This window comes from Heteronotia binoei, chromosome 10 (assembly GCF_032191835.1).
Source record: "Heteronotia binoei isolate CCM8104 ecotype False Entrance Well chromosome 10, APGP_CSIRO_Hbin_v1, whole genome shotgun sequence".
Lineage (NCBI taxonomy): Eukaryota > Metazoa > Chordata > Lepidosauria > Squamata > Gekkonidae > Heteronotia > Heteronotia binoei.
This window is the reverse complement of record NC_083232.1, coordinates 59,855,229-59,875,664: the sequence shown is the minus strand read 5'-3', so window position 1 is coordinate 59,875,664 and position 20,436 is coordinate 59,855,229. Positions and strand designations below refer to the sequence as shown.

The 20,436-nt window shown below is 44.8% G+C and overlaps 1 protein-coding gene across 1 annotated transcript in view; it reads left to right on the top strand.

The window, feature by feature from the left end:
- TBC1D5 (TBC1 domain family member 5) overlaps positions 1–20,436 on the top strand; it is a 533,564-nt gene that overhangs the window by 317,110 nt on the left and 196,018 nt on the right. The window contains exon 9 of the mRNA XM_060248746.1: positions 9,299–9,401. Within this exon, the coding sequence (XP_060104729.1) occupies positions 9,299–9,401 (103 nt within the window). The remainder of the gene's footprint in view (positions 1–9,298; positions 9,402–20,436) is intronic.

Sequence of the window (20,436 nt, the reverse complement as noted above, 5' to 3'; positions counted from 1 at the left end):
ATTGAGTCAATCCATCTCATCTTGTGTCTTCCTCTTTTCCTGCTATCGTCTACTTTTCCTAGCAATATTGCATTTTCCACTGAGTCTCGTCTTCTCATAATGTGACAAAAGCCACAAATTAGTTGACTCAAGTTATATTTGGTTTTGTGATCCTTAATTGGCCAGATGCAGCCTATACAATTAGATATTTGTGCACTTTAAAATTTCTAAACCACATTTTGAAAGAATTTGGTCTTTAAGGCGAATTATATTAATTCTTTCAGGGTGGAATATGAGTGCAGGGCTTACCCAAAAGGACTTTAGGTGGTTTTCAAAAGAGGGAAAGAATATACCACAGTCTAGATTAGTTAGGGATGCGTCTTGCTTGAGGCCTCAAGGAGATATTTAAGATATGTATTTAAGATACCTTGGAGCCAAATTAGTTTGTTGTGGATTATGAGTTTTTACATTAAATTTTCTGAAAGACGGTTTCAGTGTGGAGGGGGGAAAGAATAATAGGAACTGACATATTTTGACTAAATTACGTTTGCAAGATTGAACAGATGATTTTCTGTAATTCTTAACACTTAATCAATAAAAATGATGTGTAATTAGTGAGAATTGTCATTCAGCTAGAAGAATTTACCATTTCTATTTTTGTGTGCAATTTTCCTGCTGTCAGAGATGCCTTTTTAAGATGTTCCTTAGTATTGTAGTGAGTATTTTTTTTAATCTCTTTAGCCCTTAGGTCATTCTTATTAAGGAATTTACCAAAGCTAGAACTCAATTTTGGAAAACATTTTGGTAGAGTTAGAACATTGATTGCATCAAGTAACTCCAATTAAAATTAGTTATTTGATATACAGCATGTTACTACTCAGTAAGTGTAGCATATTCTCATTTTGAAATTTGGGATGCAAATTTAATTCTCATGGATTTTAAAATGCAAAATTCAGTATGACATTCTTTCCATTTATAGAGTTGGTGGTAGGCAAAACCCAACACAGTGCATAGGAAAAATTGATATCTCTTATAGCTTCATTTTGTATACCCATGCTATAGATGCATTATCAAATGCATTTATGCTGTTAAATGTATAATTAAAATCTGAGTGTTCTTTCATGTAAATTTTCCCAGATGGCTTTTTTTTTTCAAATGGAAACCATTCAGGGTGTTTAAGATTATATACATATCTAAGTTCTAAACAGGGAATTAAAGTTGGGATACTGCTAATTATGGTTCCATTGTAAAAAAAACATAGGTGTCACGTTCTCAGGGTACAGACAGGCAGGAGTCCAAAGCCAGTCCAAGGTCAAAATCCAGGAAGTCAAGCAGGAGCCAAGTCACCAATGAAGAATCGCAAACCGGAATCAGAAGTCAATGTCCAAAAGCCAAAGATCAGGGTGCCAAGGAAATCAAGCAGGTCAGGATCAGGAAGGAGCGTGGATGCAAGCCAGAGAATAGACTTGTTGCTTCCACAAGGTTACCAGGTCCTGGGTGGGAGCTATATAGGAGCCTCAATCAGCCTGCTCCCTGGGTGGCAGTGACTCTGCTAGAACTCAGGGCTGAGAGATCTGAAGTATCGGCGTGCCTCATGTCTTCACTCTAAAGTTCTTTCCAGAGCCTGCTTTGAACTCTTGAGATGGGAGGAGGAGAGCTTGGAGGAGATTGATCATCAGCAGCTGACACTGGTGCCTGGAGAGTGATTGATGGGCCAGCTGCTGTTTGTTCAGCTGAGGAACTGGCTGGCAACTCCTCCAAGTCTGTTAACCCTTCCAGCTCCCCCTCATCAGGGCTCATGACAGTATCCTACCCCCCCCCCCCCCCACAGACGGGCCAGGCAGGTCAGGGTAGCTGCTGGTAGTTGGTGTAGCAATGCAGGTATTATTCCAGCATGGCGTTGGTGCGTTCGGTCTGTCCATCAATTTGGGGATGGTAAGCTGAGGACAAATGCACCTGGGTGCCTAAGCTGGAGTGCAGAGCTTGCCATAATCGGGAGGTGAACTGGGGGTCTCGAACTGAGATCAAGTGTGCCGGGAGCCCATGCAGGCGAAAGACGTGCTAGATGTAGAACTGGACTGTTTCAGGAGCCGTGGGCAGCTTAGGACATGGAAATAAGTGAGCCATCTTGGTGAAGAAGTCCATCATCACCAGGATGCAAGTGTGCCACTTGGACTTGGCGAGGTCAGTGATAAAGTCCAGGCAGACGTTGTCCCAGGATCCTGCAGGCGTGGGTAGGGGATGCAAAAGCCCTGGGGGCTTGGCCAGTACATCCTTGGCCCACCGGCAGACCTCACAGGAACCGACATAGCGGGCCACGTCAGCACGGATGCAAGGCCACCAGAACTCTCGTATGAGCAGGTGCAGGGTCTTGTGTTGGCTGAAGTGCCCTGCAGGAGGGAAGTCGTGGGTGAGGTGGAGCATGTCGGCCCGGAGGGGCCCTGGAGGCATGTATAGGCACCCACGGTGCAGGAGGACACCTTGGCAGGTAGAGAGGTCCCTGTCTGGGCCATCTTGCACTTCCAGGAGGTGTTGCTGAGCCCAGGGGTCTTGGGCCTGGCTGGCCTGGATATCTGCTGTGAAGGTTGGACGAGTTGTGGTGGCAGCGAAGACCGAGAGTGCAAGGATGAGCCCAGTTGAGGTCTCCTCCATTAGAGGCACAGCGTACTCTGGTTTTCAGGAGAGGGTGTCCACTTTCAGGTTCTGCGGGATGTAGGTGATCCAGAAGTCAAACTGGGAAAAGAAGAGGGACCACTGGATCTGACGCTGAGTGAGGCGTCGAGCAGTCTGTAGATGCTTCAGGTTCTGGTAGTCAGTCAGGACCTGGAGAGGGTGGCGGGCCCCTTCAAGGTGATGCCTCCAAACCTCGAAGGTGGTCTTGATGGCCAGGAGTTCCCGCTCCCAGATGGTGTAGTTGCGCTCTGCGGGTGTCAGCTGCCGCGAGTAGTATGCACAGGGTTGTAGCGGCTGGGAGGGGTCTTCCCGCTGGGATAGCACTGCGCCGAGGACCATGCTGGAGGCGTCGGTCTCTACCATGAACGGCAGCTGCGGGTCTGGGTATCGCAGGAGCGGCTCAGTGGTGAAGCAGGTTTTCAGGATGGTGAAGGCATGGTCTGCCTCTGGAGTCCAATGAAATAGCTCTTTGAGCCCGAAGAGCTGGGTCAGAGGTGTGGTTACGTCGGCATAGGCAGGGATGAACTGGCAGTAATAATTGGAAAAGCCAAGTAACCGCTGTACGTCCTTGCGGTTCCGCAGTGTCTTCCAGGTCAGGACTGCCTTGACTTTGTTCAGGTCCATCCGAGTCCCATGGGGTGAGATGATGTGGCCAAGGAATTCAACTGCTGTTAAGTCGAAGGCACACTTCTCTAGCTTGGTGTAGAGACCATGCTCGTGCAGGCATTGCAGGACCTGGCAGAGGTGCCCTGCATGCTCGTTAGGGCTTTGGGAATAAATTAAAATGTCATCTAAATAAATGATCACAAAGCGGTCGAGCAAGTCACGAAATATGTCGTTCATCAGCCTTTGGAAGACGGCGGGGGCAATCGTCAGGCCGTAGAGCATCACGAGATACTCATACTGGCCATAGCGGGTTTTGAAAGCTGTCTTCCATTCGTCTCCTGCGTGGATCCGCACCAAGTTGTACATGCCCCGGAGGTCCAGCTTGGTATAGACCTGGGCCCCCTTAAGGTGATCCAGTAGTTCTGGGATCAGTGGCAAAGGGTAGCGGTCCCAGATGCTGATTTTGTTCAGGGCCCGGTAGTCATTGCAGGGCCAGAGCTCGCTGCCTTTCTTTTTGACAAAGAGAACAAGGGCGGACAGCAGGGATGTGGATTGCTGGATGAAACCCCGTTCCAGGTTTTTTGCGAGGAAGACCCGCAGGGCTGCTAGCTCCGGTTCAGACATAGGGTAGAGCCGCCCCATGGCAGGGGTGCCCCTGGTACCAAATTGATGGCGCAGTCATAAGGCCGGTGCGGAGGGAGCTGGTCAGCCCCCTTTTCCTCAAAGACATTGGCAAAGTCTGTGTAGGCCAGGGGAAGTAGAGGACCAGCAGCCGGGGCGGCAGCAGCCAGGGTGGCCAACCGGGCCTGCTGAGGACAAGGGTCCTAGAAGCTCAGCTTTCCCTGTGCCCAGTCCACGAGGGGGTTGAGCCAGGAGAGTCGCAGAATGCGGGTATTTATTTATTTATTTATATTTAGACTTATATCCCGCCCTTCTCACCGAAGTGTCTCAGGGCGGCTTACAACATTATAATTTACATAGGTTTGGTTTAAAAACATTTACAAATAAGTTAAAACCATAATTAATAACAGAATAAGAATAAAAGCAGCGGTCTGTAGATGCATTTTTGTTCCATCCAGAAGATGTTCTCCTTGTCAGTTAGATGTTATAGGCCTGCCAGAAGAGGGCTGTCTTACAGGCCCTGCGGAACTGCCCTAGGTCCCGCAGGGCCCGCACCTCCTCCGGCAGCTGGTTCCACCAGTAAGGTGCCGTTATTGAGAAGGCCCGATCCCTGGTGGCTTTTAGACGGGCCTCCTTTGGCCCGGGGATTACCAGCAGGTTTTGTGAACCCGATCGTAGTACTCTCTGGGGAACGTGTGGGGAGAGACGGTCCCTAAGGTAGGCAGGTCCTAGGCCATATAGGGCTTTAAAGGTGATGACCAACACCTTGTACTGGACTCGGAATATTACTGGCAGCCAGTGCAGGTCCCGGAGCCCCGACTGTATGTGCTCCCATCTTGGGAGCCCTAATAGCAGCCGGGCAGCGGCGTTCTGCACTAACTGCAGTTTCCGGGTCCGGCATAAGGGTAGCCCCATGTAGAGGGCATTACAGTAGTCCAACCTCGAGGTGACCGTAGCGTGAATCACTGTTGCTAGGTCGTCACATTCCGGGAAGGGGGCCAATTGCCTCGCCCGCCTAAGATGAAAAAATGCGGACTTGGCAGTGGCTGCTATCTGAGCCTCCATCGTCAGTGAAGGCTCCAATAGTACCCCCAAGCTCTTGACCCTGCTCACCGCTATCAACAGCGCGCCGTCAAAAACCGGCAGGGGGATCTCCCTTCACGGGCCGCAACGACCCAAGCAAAGGACCTCTGTCTTCGCCGGATTCAGCTTCAGCCCGCTCAGCCTAAGCCACCTAGCCTCTGCCTGTAGCGCCCGGTCCAGATTTTCTGGGGCACAGGCGGGCCGGCCGTCCATGAGCAGATAGAGCTGGGTGTCATCAGCATATGCGATGACATGCAGGGCATGCAAGCAACATCAAATTGTACTTGCTTGTGATAGTGTTGGATCTGGAGCATGACCGGGCAGGTCTCCTGGGTCACCGGACCGGGGCGGAGGAGGCGCCGGTCGATGACTTCGACCAGGGTCGGTGTGTCTTTGTCCTGCACCGGGATCTGGTGTTTATTTATTTATTTATTTATTCGGGATTTGTATCCCGCCCTTCCCACAAGTGGCTCAGGGCGGCTTCCAACAATTAACAATTTAACAATTTAAGTATAAAACAATTAAATACTTGACATTTAAACATTAAAACCAATACATTTCAATTCATAAAAACAATGCAGCTTAAAACCAATAACATGTCATTTATGTGAACAGATGGCTGGCCAGTTACGTCAGGTTTCCATCCCAGCTAGGTGTAAGCTAGCCGGAAGAGGGTTGTCTTACAGGCCCTGCGGAATTGAGCCAGATCCCGCAGGGCCCTCACCTCTTCCGGCAGCTGATTCCACCAAGTGGGGGCCATAACGGAGAAAGCCCTATCTCGGGTGACTTTCAAGCGGGCTTCTTTTGGCCCGGGGATAGAGAGGAGATTTTGTGTTCCTGACCTCAGTGCTCTCTGGGGAACATATGGGGAGAGACGGTCCTTCAGGTAGGCAGGTCCCAGGCCATATAGGGCTTTAAAGGTAATAACCAGCACCTTGTACCGGACTCGATACATCACTGGAAGCCAGTGCAAGGTCCGAAGACCCGGCCGAATGTGTCCCCACTTTGGGAGACCCAATAACAGCCGGGCCGCGGCATTCTGCACCAGCTGCAGTTTTCGAGTCCGGGACAGGGGCAGCCCCATGTAGAGGGCATTGCAGTAGTCTAACCTCGAGGTGACCGTAGCATGGATCACTGTTGCTAGGTCGTCACGCTCCAAGAAGGGGGCCAGCTGCCTTGCCCGCCTAAGATGAAAAAATGCGGACTTGGCAGCGGCTGCTATCTGAGCCTCCATCTTTAAGGAAGGCTCCAATAGCACCCCCAAGCTCCTGACTCTGTCCGCCGCCATCAGCGGCGCACCGTCAAAAGCTGGCAGGGGGATCCCCCCCCGGGCCGCGGCGACCCAAGCAAAGGACCTCTGTCTTCGTAGGATTTAGCTTCAGCCCACTCAGTCTGAGCCACTCAGCCACGGCCCGTAATGCCCGGTCAAGATTTTCTGGGGCGCAGACCGGCCAGCCGTCCATCAGTAGATAGAGCTGGGTGTCATCAGCATACTGGTGACACCCCAGCCCATACCTTCGGGCAATCTGGGCAAGAGGCCGCATGTAGATATTGAATAACATCGGGGAGAGAACCGCCCCCTGGGGCACACCACAATCAAGTGTGCGCCTCTGGGATAGCTCCCCCCCTATTGCGACCTTTTGTCCCCGACCTTCCAGGAAAGAGGAAAGCCACTGTAAGGCCAACCCCTGAATCCCCGCGTCGGCGAGGCGGCACGTCAGTAGCCGATGGTCGACCGTGTCGAACGCCGCCGACAGGTCTAACAGCATCAGCACCGCCGAGCCACCCCGATCCAGATGCCGTTGAAGGTCATCTACTAGGGCGACCAACACTGTCTCCGTCCCGTGTCCCGGGCGAAAGCCGGACTGAAATGGATCAAGGATGGAAGCGTCCTCCAGGAAATTCTGTAATTGCATCGCCACTGCCCTCTCAATAAGTTTACCCAAAAAGGGCAAATTTGTGTTGCTTCACAAAGGCCACATCAATGAAGCAGCGGGCGGTTCCATAGTCGACCATGGCATAGACGAACAGCCAGCGCCCGTCCGGCAAGCCAAGTGTGACCAGTATGAGAAACAGGCCCTGGCCGGTAACGTAGGGTTGAGGGGACCTGACTAGGTGCCCCACGTGGGGGGGTCCACTCAGATTTGTGGCTGGTCTTTTACTGGCGGCTGAGAGGGACGGGCACTGCTTCACGCTTGTCAGCGGCTTTCCAGGCAGCCATCGATGCGGAGACACAGCGTGATTAGGCCTTGCAACGTGGCCGGTTGGTCTAGTCGTGCCAGCTCATCAAGGACTTCGTCAGCCAGCCCCTCCATATACTGGTCCATGAGGGCAATCTCATTCCAGGCCAGGTCTTGGGCCAGAAGCTTCAGCTTGGTGGAGTACTGGGAAACCGAGTCTCTACCCTGCTTCAGGGTCCGGATTTTCCAATTGGTGGTGGCTGCTTGCTGGGGGTTAGCAAAAGCCACCGCCATATGGTCCAGAAAGCCCTGGTAGTCAGTCAGCAGGGGTGATGGGGCTAGAAGCAAGGGGGTAGCCCATTTAGCTGCCTGCCGCTTTAAGAGGCTGAAAATGAAGCATACCTTGGTCTTGTCATTGAGGAAGCCTCAGGCACGTAATTCAGTATACAGTTTGCACTGTGCCTGGAATGCAGGAAACTCCTCCACCTTCCCAGCAAACTTCTCTGGGGGAAGCACTGGGCACTTTGGTGGGGCAGCAACAGTGGCTTGCTCCTGCTGTTGCAGGTGAGCCACCATTTGAGTGAGGTGCTGTACCTAAGTGAGCAAAGCTGCTAGCTCCTCAGAGCCTCCGCTTGCCTCCTCATCCATCTTGTGGAGTAAGTGTGTAGGTGGAAGCAATCTGTCACGTTCTCAGGGTGCAGGCAAGCAGGAGTCCAAAACCAATCCAAGGTCAAAGTCCAGGAAGTCAAGCAGGAGCCAAGTCACCAACGCAGAATCACAAACCAGAATCAGAAGTCAAAACGTCAGGGTGCCAAGGAAATCAAGCAGGTCAGGATCAGGAATCAGGAAGGAGCATGGATGCAAGCCAGAGAATAGACTTGTTTCCACAAGGTTACCAGGTCCTGGGTGGGAGCTATATAGGAGCCTCAATCAGCCTGCTCCCTGGGTGGCAGTGACTCTGCTAGAACTCAGGGCTGAGAGATCTGAAGTATCGGCGTCCCTCATGTCTTCGCTCTGAAAGTTCTTTCCGGAGCCTGCTTCGAACTCTTGAGATGGGAAAAGAGCTTGGGGGAGATTGATCATCAACAACTGACATTGGTGCCTGGAGAGTGATTGATGTGCCAACTGCTGTTTGTTCAGCTGAGGAACTGGCTGGCAACTCTTCCAGGTCTGTTAACCCTCCCAGCTCCCCTTCAGCAGGGCTCATGACACTAGGTTTCAAACAGCTTTCACTTTGCCAAAGGCAACAATCGGTTTGCTGGGTATGTGATCATCTTTAAAAGAATGCTGGTTAATGGAAATTATTCATATGCAAGCCCTAAAATGGTAGTTGACAGAGCTGTCCTTCAAATTTGATCACGTCATATTTCTTGGAGTTTTCAGTTTCTCCCTTTCCACTGCTCACCACTGCATGCCTTCAGAAAAAGCAGTTAAGTATTTTGCAACATTGCATCTTAGTTTGTGTGCATTGTGTAAGAAAGTGAGTGACAGTGTGGGAATATGTTTCTGTTCCTTCTGCCTCTCTGATAGCCTGTTGTGGAAAGCAAATACTATTGATTTGCGATGAAGTTGTTTGTAAATTGTGTGTAAATTGCCATCAAGTCACAACCGACTTAGGGTAACCCTAGGAAGGTGCTTTAAAGGCAGTTGAGAAGCAGAGGTGGTTTGCCATTGTCTTCCCTTACAAGTACCAACACTGCTTTGCTTTCAAGATCTGATGAGACTGAGCTATACCATACCGCCTTCCCTCCCAATCAGTTGAATTTACTTCCACAGAAACATGAATGGGATTTCATGGAGGTTCCTAGTCTTTGACAAATTCATGGGAAACTGGAACCTTGCTGGAAGTGTAACCTGACTACACATTCTATTTGAACTCATGCAAGTCACATAAAGATACAAGTATCTGTTATGTTGAAAACGTTTAAGTAATTGTTTGTGGGAAGTTAGACTTAGAAGGCAACTAGTACTTTATTTAAAATATAAATATGATATTTCTTAGAGTCTCAGAATGCAAAGAAAAAAGAGAATGAATTGAAAATAAAGAAAGTAGTAACTGGTCAGGCTGCTAAAATAAATCTATTCTTGTGTCATCAGACAACAAACTAAAATTGGTGAGTTTTGTGATCTACATCAGTTATGTTTTTCTTCTTCAGGTTTCCTGAAATGCAGTATTTTCAGCAAGAGAATGTGAGAAAGATCCTTACAGATGTTCTCTTTTGTTATGCTCGGGAAAATGAGCAGTTACTTTATAAACAGGTAATGAAACTAGCATACAGGTGGTATCCATTGCCTCAGTATTTTGGAGGATATGTTTCCACATGGCTTGACAATTGATTTGAACAAAAATGTAGGTTTTATTATCTCTCAAGTTGTGTGCTAAAGCTTAGGCAATCAAAGAACTGCTTGTTAGCTCTGGTAAAGAAAGGAAGCCATTCATGCACATATGCTTCCCACACAAGGTAAGACATTCCCTCAGATTGTTTTCTTCAGTGCCTCTCTTATTTTCTAACTTCTTAAGAGCTTTAAAAACTTTTTATTGTAATTTAACTAATGAAAGCTTTCTATCATACATTTCATAAACTGTAAATATATGTACCAAATGTACAAATATTTACCTTATGTGAACAGTATGCATTCCCCTAGATGTTAAAGGTACTCCAACAAACATACATTATTGCCACTTTATCTAGATACGTAACAAGGAAAAAATGGTGCATTTGATACTAGCTGGTTAAAATATTTTTTACTGGTTGATATGCCATTAGGATTTCAAGGAAGAATTTTCTCTAATATCTTCCTATACTAGAGAAAGAGAAATGGCTTTTCAAATTTTTTTTGTGCTATGCCAATCGTTACAAAAGAATTTAGGTGATATTTTTATTAGAATGCCTTACATTGCTGAAGGCAGAAAAGCTTTCAAGTTTTATGTTCATTCTGAAGAAATTTTGTCAGTCTTGAGATACCATTTCCCAAGTAAGTCGTTCAAGAAATCTGTGCTGGAGTTTATGCAAGTTGCTTGTGCTTCTTAGAGAAACAAATTTCTGTTCCCAGGAAGAGGCTAAATAGTATGATGAGTAGAAGTGACTGTCTTTGCTTGACAAGTGTCTGTTTCCAACTGTTCTGTGACACACTGAACCTTACTTCTCAATCCATATTTTATACATGGTTAAAAAAAACTATTATGCAAGAGTAGACACTATATTGTGGGGGAGTTCACACTTGCTGAGTGCTCGAAAGAACTATATTTTGTAAACGTTATTTGAAAACCGACAACCAATATGTTGCAGAGCCAGGTATGCCACCAAAAATTGCACTCCTCTCTTGATTTCACCTCTGTAACTATGAGGAGAAATGCAGGAAGTCATAACTACAGGGAAGTGGGGGTTTCTTTTTTGTAGCATCCTTGTGTCATGCATGATGTATAGTTCCAGCCTTAGCTTTTAAATATTTTAGTTAAGTCAAAAAGGGAAAGAAAAAACAGACTTTTTAAAAGTGTTCACTAACACAATGTATTATTCCTGTTTAGGGATTTAAGTCTAGTGTGTTGTTGCTGCTATTGTTTACAAATATATGCAATGTCTGACATTTAAAAAAAATGATTCACATTTCATTTTATGTTGTTCATATTTTTATTTGGTGGCTCTGTGTAGGCCTGTGTTTCAATCCCACATGAGAGAGCTTACCTTGCCATATTTCTTTAGAAAGAAAGAGAGCAGGCTAAAAAAAATGCAACTCGGCTATCTACCAACATAACTGCTTCATGATAGTAAATAAATATATTTTAATGTTGTTATAAAAATCAGCCTCACCTAGTTGTCACTGAAGAAGGAAGGTTTGTTTCCAGAACATGCTATGACAGCTATTCTGTGTGCTTACTAAAACCATTTATATCCTGCCCTTCCATTATAAAATCAAATCCTCTGAGTGAGTTACAACAGATTTTTTAAAAGAACATTAAGGATAGTCCAAACTTTAAAAATGACCACTAGCCAGAAGCAAAAGAAATTTTTTTTTAAATGATAGGCAGACTTCCATTTCTGTTTTACTTGCATGCTCTACATACATTGTCAGCCTCCAAATCAGACACTTGCTACAGTTCAGTAGTATAACTAGCAAAAATCTTCTTAAGGAGAACAATCTTCAGCACATGATGGAATATTAATAAATATGGGGCCAGGCAAACTGGACAGGTCTGTATTCCTTGCATGCAGGCCTTGAATTCAGCAGGAGCTTTCTGAGAGTTCCCCCTCCTTCTCCCCACCTACCTACCTGTCCACTGAATAGTAGGTGGAGCAGCATAACAATCCCTAGATAAGCTCCGCCACCTATTTTTCTACAAAATGACCCCGTTGCATGCATCATCAGTGATGTCAAGCAACGTCAATCCTAGTTTTAATCTGCTGCTTCAGCAGCCGGAGCTTTTGTGAGTGTATGGAAAGTATAGGAAAAGATGCTGTTAGGTAGTATTTTACCATTTTTATCATCTGTCTAGGCCCTACTTATCTAGTTCTAATTCACTTGGCCTACATGTTCTAATATTGTCCTGAATCTATTTGATATGGGTTAGGGCTATTTCTTATAGGGTATACAACAAGCCCCCTTAACCAGTTATGTAGCCTCCTTATTTTTAGGAAATGTAACCCTGTTGCATGAAAACAGAAAGTGATTGATTTAAAAAAAAAAAAAAAACCTCACACTTTGAATAATTCGTTTAACAAGAATTCCCCTCTTAACTATCTCCTGCTTATGCTGAAAGTCTTAGTTCATTTGCAAGGAAATAATACCTTCCTTCACAAGAACAGAGTATTTAGTTGGATCAATTTTTTAAAAAAGTTGAGTTCCTCACAAGCTGTTAAAGCTATTATTTTGTACTAGGTGACACCCCGTTTAACATAGACCATATTGTTAATAGTTATGGGATTTTATTGAATTAATGAGACTGTTATCATGTAGTAGAGTGTCTTGCTGAGTTAATTGAAACCGGAGAGATTATATAAATGGTATTAATGAACTTTGACTGCCTGGTGCCTCTGCTTTAATAAAGACTGCTTGGTGGGCTAAATGAACATAGGCAGATAAAAGAACAGGTTCAATTTTGTGAGCCTACAGGCTGTTAACAGAGAAAACTTTTTCACCTCGGTTTTCCAATAGTGTCAATTTCATAAAGCAGTAATTTTAGAAAATTGTAGATCTGGGACTAAAAAGGCTGAAGAAGCATTAGATATTAACTAACAGTTAATAGCTGCAATAGCAAATGTTTACAAAGAGCTACTAAATTGCTTGGTGTTACCTCTTAGATATTTGTTGTCATTTTGTTCACTGGAGCCCCGCGTTGTCTTCATTGCCTTTCCTATCTTTTTTTTAGATAAGCTAATTGTGGTGCAGTAGTTAAGAGGGTTGGGCTAGTGGCTGGAAGACCCAGGCTGGAATTGTTAATCATGCCATGGAAGTTTGCAGTGACCTTGGGCCAGTTGCACTCTGTCAGCCTAACCTACATCAAAGGGTTATTGTGAGGACAAAATGGGGCAAGGAGAATGTAAGCCACCTTGGGTCCCCACTAGAGAGAAAGTTGTGGTATAAATAAATTAAATAAAAATATTTTTATATAGCATTTTAATGTCACTAAGAAATCCCTTACAAGTGAAATCAGGGGCACAGCCAGGATCTTTTAGCCTGAGGGGCTTTTAAAAAAATTTGGGCACTTGGATTTTTAAAAAGTCTCCCCCTCAGCCTAAAAAATCTAGCAGCATTCCCAGAAGGAATTTTCCTTCCTTTCCCCTCTGTCCCCAGCTCCCAACCCAGCCAGTGGCAGCCTTGGGAGACAGGGACTGGCATGATGGAAGTCAGTGGTAGAGCTGCTGATCGCTTTGCCTCAAATGTATGTGCAGGGCCCCAAAAAGAACGAGTCTCCACTCCTCTGCCTTTTGCCCCTTCACTGTCACAGTCACAAAATCATCCTTAGACTGTCAACGCCATACTTGCTGCTCCTCTCACCTTCAGAGGGACGAAGTCAGGGGGCAGGGCCCCTCACATGGCTATGGATCTGAGTGGAATGTTCTGGTCATTCACAGATATAGTCTTCCTGACTTGTAGCACTTGTATCAGTATCCTGAGAAAAAAGCCTAATGACACAGCAGTCTTGTTTACATGGTTTGAATCTTGTTACCGTTAGGTGGATCTGTAACTGGTCGACAGATTGCACCCAACGAGTGCTTGTGAACGGTTCCTCATCCTCTTGGAAAGGAGTGACAAGTGGAGTGCCTCAAGGATCTGTCCTGGGACCTGTTTTGTTCAACATCTTTAAAAATGATTTGGATGAAGGAATAGAGGGAATGCTTATTCAATTTGCAGATGACACTAAATTGGGAGGAGTTGCAAATACAGTAGAAGACAGAACAGGATGACAGAAGATTGATACAGAATGATCTTGATAGACTGGAATACTGGGCTAAAACCAATAAAGTGAATTTTAACATGGATAAATGTGAAGTTATGCATTTAGGTAGGGAAAATCCAATGCATGGCTACAAGATGGGGGAGACTTGACTTAGCAGTAGTATCTCGGGGTCTTAGTGGTCCATACGCTGAACATGAGTCAACATTGTGATGTGGTGGCTAAAAAGGCAAATGCAATTTTGGACTGTCTCAACAGAAGTGTAGTGTTCAGATCACGTGAAGTGATGGTATCGCTTTACTCTGCTCTGGTAAGACTTCACCTGGAGTATTGTGTTCAGTTTTGGACACCACATTTTAAGAAGGATATAAACAAGCTGGAACAGGTCCAGAGGAGGCAGACGAAGATGGTGAGGGGTCTGAGGACCAAGTCCTATGAAGAAAGGTTGAAGGAGCTGGGCATGTTTAGCCTGGAGAGGAGGCAGCTGAGAGGTGATATGATCACCATCTTCAAGTACTTGAAGGGCGGTCATATAGAGGATGGTGTGGAATTGTTTTCAGTGGCTCCAGAAGGTAGGACCAGAATCAATGGGTTGAAATTAAATTAAAAGAGTTTCTGGCTCAACATTAGGAAGAACTTCCTGATCGTTAGAGTGGTTCCTCAGTGGAACAGGCTTCCTCAGAAGGTGGTGGGTTATCCTTCCATGGAGGTTTTTAAACAGAGGCTAGATTTTTATTTATTCATTTTATGTTATATTTATGTCCTGCCCATTCTGTACAGACTCAAGGTGGCTAACAGCATAAAATAGACAGTAAACAAAAGCAATATTAAAACAATAAAACAATCAGATAAATGGCAATGGTGCTACTTCAGGTGGATCATGTAATATTTTCTTTCCTACGTGCACAGATCCTAGGCAGTTAGTAATAAAAGGCCATCTGACAGCAATGAAGATACTGTGAATTTAGGGGGAGGTATTTGTGAGTTTCTTGCATTGTGCAGGGGGTTGCACTAGATGACCCAGAGGTCCCTTCCAACTCTATGATTAACGCCCCCCCCCATAACACTAAAGAGTTAGAACTTCTGTCTGCCAGACAATCATAGGATCTTCTGGCTACACTACACACAATGCCATACATTAATTAATTAATTATTAATTAATTAATTAATATTCTGCACAATTTAGTATCTTTCTCTTTGAATTCAAGATTTTCTGGATAATTAATAATTATTTCTCATTCCACAGCATGATTTACACTGAAGCAAACCACCTAGCCTTCAGTATAGGTCCTCCAAATACACCTGCCGGAATGGCCTTGGGTCAGCCATAGCTTTGGCAGAGGTTGTCCTTGAAAGGGCAACTGCTGTGAGAGCCCTCTCAGCCCCACCCACCTCACAGGGGGTCTGTTGTGGGGGGAGAAGATATAAGAAATTGTCTCTGATTCAGAAAGAAGGGCGGGGTATAAATCTGCAGTCTTCATCTGCAGTCTTCTTATATTTGAATAGCAGACAGTCTGTATATTTTGTGACCAACAAATGTGTTTGTATACTATCCTTTTAGTATTACCATTGTCAATGCTTCAGCTTTCTATTTGAAAAGATCCTTTGTTGTCCTTGTACTCTTAGTTAAAATTAAATAGATGGGACCTGGCTGTATCTCAAAGCAAAATTTAATTGACAGTTCCTTTTTCCAAACCAAACAATGCCTACTTTGCCCAAACAGTTTGAAGAGTAAATATATCAAGAATTTATATTAAAATGGAAGGGAATCATTTATTCTCTCTCTCTTTCTCTCTCTCACATACACACACACACAAATTCTCTTTTGCGTTTGTACTTTCACTGTAACTCCTTGCTCCCTTTTCCCAGTCTCTTCTATTCCATGTTGAACATTTTTCACACCCATCTTTCCAATTAAAAATTAACATCTAGAATGTTATTCACCTACCATGTATTGTAGTCAATCAGTACTTCAGTAGCTGAATATTATAAAACACAATAGTTCACTGAGACAAACATTACTGGTGGTTGCACCTACTATTCACGGCTTATATGTCTGCTAGCCCCATGCATCATACTCTCAAGTAATCAGGATTCTAATTCATAGCCCTGTCTTTTGTGTGTACAGGTCAAAGTGGACAGTAGCATCAATGCCATAGATTCCCTCTTCTCTCTCTAAGTCATTTTTTGGCAATGGAGACCTGGCAGATTCCCTGCCCACTTGGAAAGAGTAGTCTTTACTGAAGAAATTAAATTTCAGTTATTTTTGTTTCAAGGGCAGGTAATGCCTAGAGGTATTGATCCCTTGTAAAACATGTGGCCTGTGGGCCAGATCCAGCCTTTGCAGGGCTCAAATCTGTCCCCCAATAAACTTCCTTCTCCTGGTTTTTTTTTTCAGGGCTGCTCCTGCAGCTGCACCTTTGCTTGCTCTTTTCCAAGATCCCTCAGTGGCTCATTGCTTCCAGCCTCTTGCCTCCCTCCCCCCCCCCTCCACAGGCACACAGAGAACTCTGTGGGTGCTTCTGCTTTGTGCAGGAGAAATATAAAGATGAGTCTCTCTCCCTCTTACGCATACGCAGAGCTTCTGCTTTCTTATCTGGGGCTGTTCGTTCTCTTTTAGGGAGGAAGGAAGGGGGAGGAAAGAGAGTCCCATGGCAGCTTCAAGGCCAGCAAAGTTTTATTCTAAGTATTAGCTTTTGTGTGCAAGCACACTTCTTCAGAGGGGGAGGGGTGGAAGAATGGATGCATGGATGCATTCTTCTAGCAAGCACAATGTACACTGAGGATTATTTTGGCTTCTTCAGAAAAGTTTTTTTTAAGAGTGAATTTCTCTGTTCCTATCTGGATTTATTTTCTTTCAAAAAGACTCTGATTGGAAATTAAAACACTTGGATTGGTTCTTATATTTTGGAGAGTGAAGTGATTCCAAATGCTAAATGATAATAGCACACATTGGTAATGAGACAGGATAATAGGTCTCAGGCCAGGAGAATGCACTGTCTTGAGCTTCATTATCAATTGCAATCCAGCAGTCGCTCTTTCTAATCTTTTGAAATTCCTTTGTAAGAGCACTGCTACTCTTAGGTCAGCAACTAAATGTGATTTCTAATGTCAGACCTATGTCCATTTATTCTTTGCATCCTCATTGACTGAATCCTCCTGAATAGAATTAAGACGTAGGTTTCCTGTTTCATTACCAAGACTGTTATCTCCACATCTACTACCTTTTTGCATATCACACCTAATCCAATCAAGACTGCTGTTGTCATTCACATGCTATTGCCATTAAGCAACTGAAATCGTTTGTATAAAAGTTATATTGCCAGTACCTCATGTTACATTTTATGGTGTAGCTGAGCCCAGCAAAGAGACATTTATGTCAGATCCGTCTCTCATAACAGATCAGTTCAACACCTCTGGCCTAGAGGGGCAGAGAAGTTTCTACACTTGTACTGAACTTTAGGGTAAATATGCAACTCTGTTCTATAGGCCATCCATTCTTGCCCATAATCTGCAACTAGCATTATTCATACTTATAAAGTGGTTCAGGAAATAAATATAATTTGCCAGAATTTCTCATATGTAGCAAAATTTCTATGATTAAGAACCATTTATTACCAAAACAGCCTACATAACAAAATAGCAGTGGGATTTTGAGTTAACAGAAAATCAAAGCTGGAAGTCTTCCAATATACCTGATCGTTTGACCTAATCACTAGTGAACAGTAGCCCACCAGTTTCTGCAGAGTCCAAGCTTTGTTTTATTAACAACACAGGAATTCTCAAGAGGATTATAGGAGTTAGATAGCCGATAGTTGTTGATTTTTCCTTTCAAAGTCTTATCTTACATACTCAGCTTATCTGTTTGTAAGCAGTCTTTCCAATATGACCTCAAGACATTGTTTTACAACTGAGCCTGCAAGTATAGGCATGAGCAATATTCAGGGAAAGTTTAAACTACTTTTTTATACTCAAGGGAAGATATTTCATAGTGCAAACCAATGACAAAATGACAGGAAATTCACCTGCATTGTTACTGTACTTTTTATATCGTGGACAGAGAGCAATTTGAGTATATGCAGATATTAGCACCAAAAGTAAAAGGTAATCTGAATAGTAGTCATAAAGATCATATGTTTTTTTTTCAAAATAACTTACTAACATTTGGTAAAAATAGAATGGAAACAACCTGTTGCATCCCAATCCTTGCTTGCATTAATGGAAGGCACTTATGTTTGTACAAGGAGTCTGTGATTTTTGTGGATGCCCTCTTTCAGCTGCAACCTCATCTCACATACCTTTCTGGACTGTCCCCTGGCCCTGGAAAGCAAGAAGGTGAAGAAAAACCTTGTTCCATGAACAAAATTATGTTTTTAGCTCCACTCAGTACATTTATGTATAGCTGCAATCTTGAGTGTGGTACCTATGGGTACCATGATGCTGACAGATGTTCTCAGATGCCTGCTTGCTTCTTCCCCAAAATACCTCTTCTTCAAATAAAACAGCCAATCCTGACTCTCTTATCTAACAGGAGGTATTTCAGCAGAGCCCAGGAGAACATAGCCTTTGAGTCTGCAGAGATCACCAAATTGGAAGCAAGTACCCCCATTATAGGCTTGAAACCTCCCAAAATTATTGAAATTGCCCCCATGGCAGCCATTTTCTGTTGGGCCTCACACCATTTCTTGGAATTCAAAAAGGTTCACAGGCTCAACAAGGTTGAGAAAACCTGATGCACAAAGTAGTCACAGACCTCTGGTTTAGTTTAGTTATTTTAGTATTTTGGCTATCGCTTAGGTAATACAGATGGTTGTACTATGTCACAGTAGCTTGTACAGAGTGCATTTATATATTAGATGTATTGATACGCCATCTATGAAACATAAAATGTAAGATGATAGCCCAAGACTAACAGTAGAATCTTGTGCTGAGTTCTTCCAATCTATTACTCTTGAAAAAACAGGCTTTGAACCAAACTATACAGTGTAACCTCCAAGTCTACCACAAGGACATGGCACCATTTTGAAATTTTTAAAAAAGGCTCTAAAACGATGCCATGTCCCCATGGCAGAATCAGGGATGCAGTATCATCTAATTTGACCGTTAGTCTGGAATAATTGCATAGAATTGCATTTCAGAAGATCAAAAGTACTGAAACCAGTAATGCAGTAGAATCCTTTAGTCATAAAATCGAAGCCGTGGTGCCATATTCCGATGTCCTGATTCGTTGCAATCACTGGGACTGTACTGCACCAAGTATGGGCTGACACTCTTTCTCTCAACACTTTCTGCTACCATTGGGTAGCGTCTCTGTCACCCACCCACTGCAGCCTTCCCCACATTCCTGCAGGATTGGCTTGCAATCTATCTCTGCTATGCCATTGGCTGATTCTGCTCTCCTCCGCCCACCACTGCCCCTGTCAGGCAAGAACATTATCAGATGGCTGCTGACCTCTGAGGGAGACAGTTCTCTGCTGGGAGCTTATTGATTACAACTGCCTCTCCTCACGGTCCTGTCTCTTCCTTCTTCTCATTTTTCTTTCTCTCACTCCTTTCTCCCTCTCTTTTTTCTATCTCCCCCTTCTGTTCTTTCTCTCATTCTTTCTCTGTTTCTCTGTCTTTCAGTCTTTTTATTTCATTCTGTCTGTCTACCTTCGTCCTTTTAATCCACACTCACAGTAGCAGTTAACATCTCTTCACCTGACAAGAAATGTCCGCCCACAACAGGGAGGGGCCACTTCAGAGGGAATGAAAAGGAGGCTTGCAATGGCTTTTTTCACAGTGTCAGCTGCTTGATGCTACCAGCCATTTCCTCCCAGGGAACCACTATTGCCAATCTCCAGGTGAGAGATGGAGATCACAGAATTACAACTGCTGTCCAGATGACAGAGATCAGCTCCTTTTGAGGTGTGGGGGGGAGTGAATGCCTTCGCTTGGGTGGGTGAGAGGACAGCAAGGCTGGAGGGACACTTGCACAGAGGCCTTTCCAAGTTGGTGGGAAATTCCTGGAGATTTTGTGGTGGAGTTTGAGGAGGGCATACGAGTTAGGGCATCAGAGCAGGGTCTGCCAGACACATATTCTTGCTGTGGAAGCTGACTGGGTGATTTCGGACCGGTCACAGACTTCCAGCCTAACCTACCTAACAGGGTTGTTGTTCAGATCAAAGAGGGGAGAGGAGAATGATGTAAGTTGCTTTCATCTCCCCCACACTGTGAAGAAATACTGTTCTTTTCCTATGTATAGGCTGCAGTGAGAGGGAGGGCAACAGAAAGCTGAAGTCAGAGGGGGCAGATAAAGGGAAGGAGAAAGGTTGCCAACTCCAGGTTAGGAAATTCCTGGATATTTAAGGAGTGGGGCCTGGAGACAGTGGGGTTTGAGGAGGATTGGGACCTCAGACAGGTACGATGCCATAGACTCCAAACCAAAAATTTCTTCCTGGGGAACCATTGCTGCCAATCTCCAGGTGAGTGACTTGAAAAAACAGCAACTTTATCAGAGACAGACTGTTGGCCTGAAAGGTATCACTAAAGGCTTCTGAGGCAGAAATTCCTGGAGATTCTGTGGTGGAGTTTGAGGGGGGCATAGGAGTTAGGGCTTCAGAGTTGGGTCTTTCGGACCAGGTCCTTGCTGTGGAAGCTGACTGGGTGATTTTGGACCAGTCACAGACTTCCAGCCTAACCCACCTCACAGGGTTGTGAAAGGAGAATGATGCAAGCTGCTTTGGTCCCCCCCCCACACACACACACTGTGGAGAAAGACAGCCTGTGTAGAGTCTGCAGGAAGGGAGAAGGTTGATGGGAAGCTGAAATCAGAGTAGCAGATAAATGGAAGGAGATAGGGTTGCCAACTCAAGGTTAGGAAATTCATGAATATTTAAGGGTAGAGCCTGGAGAGGG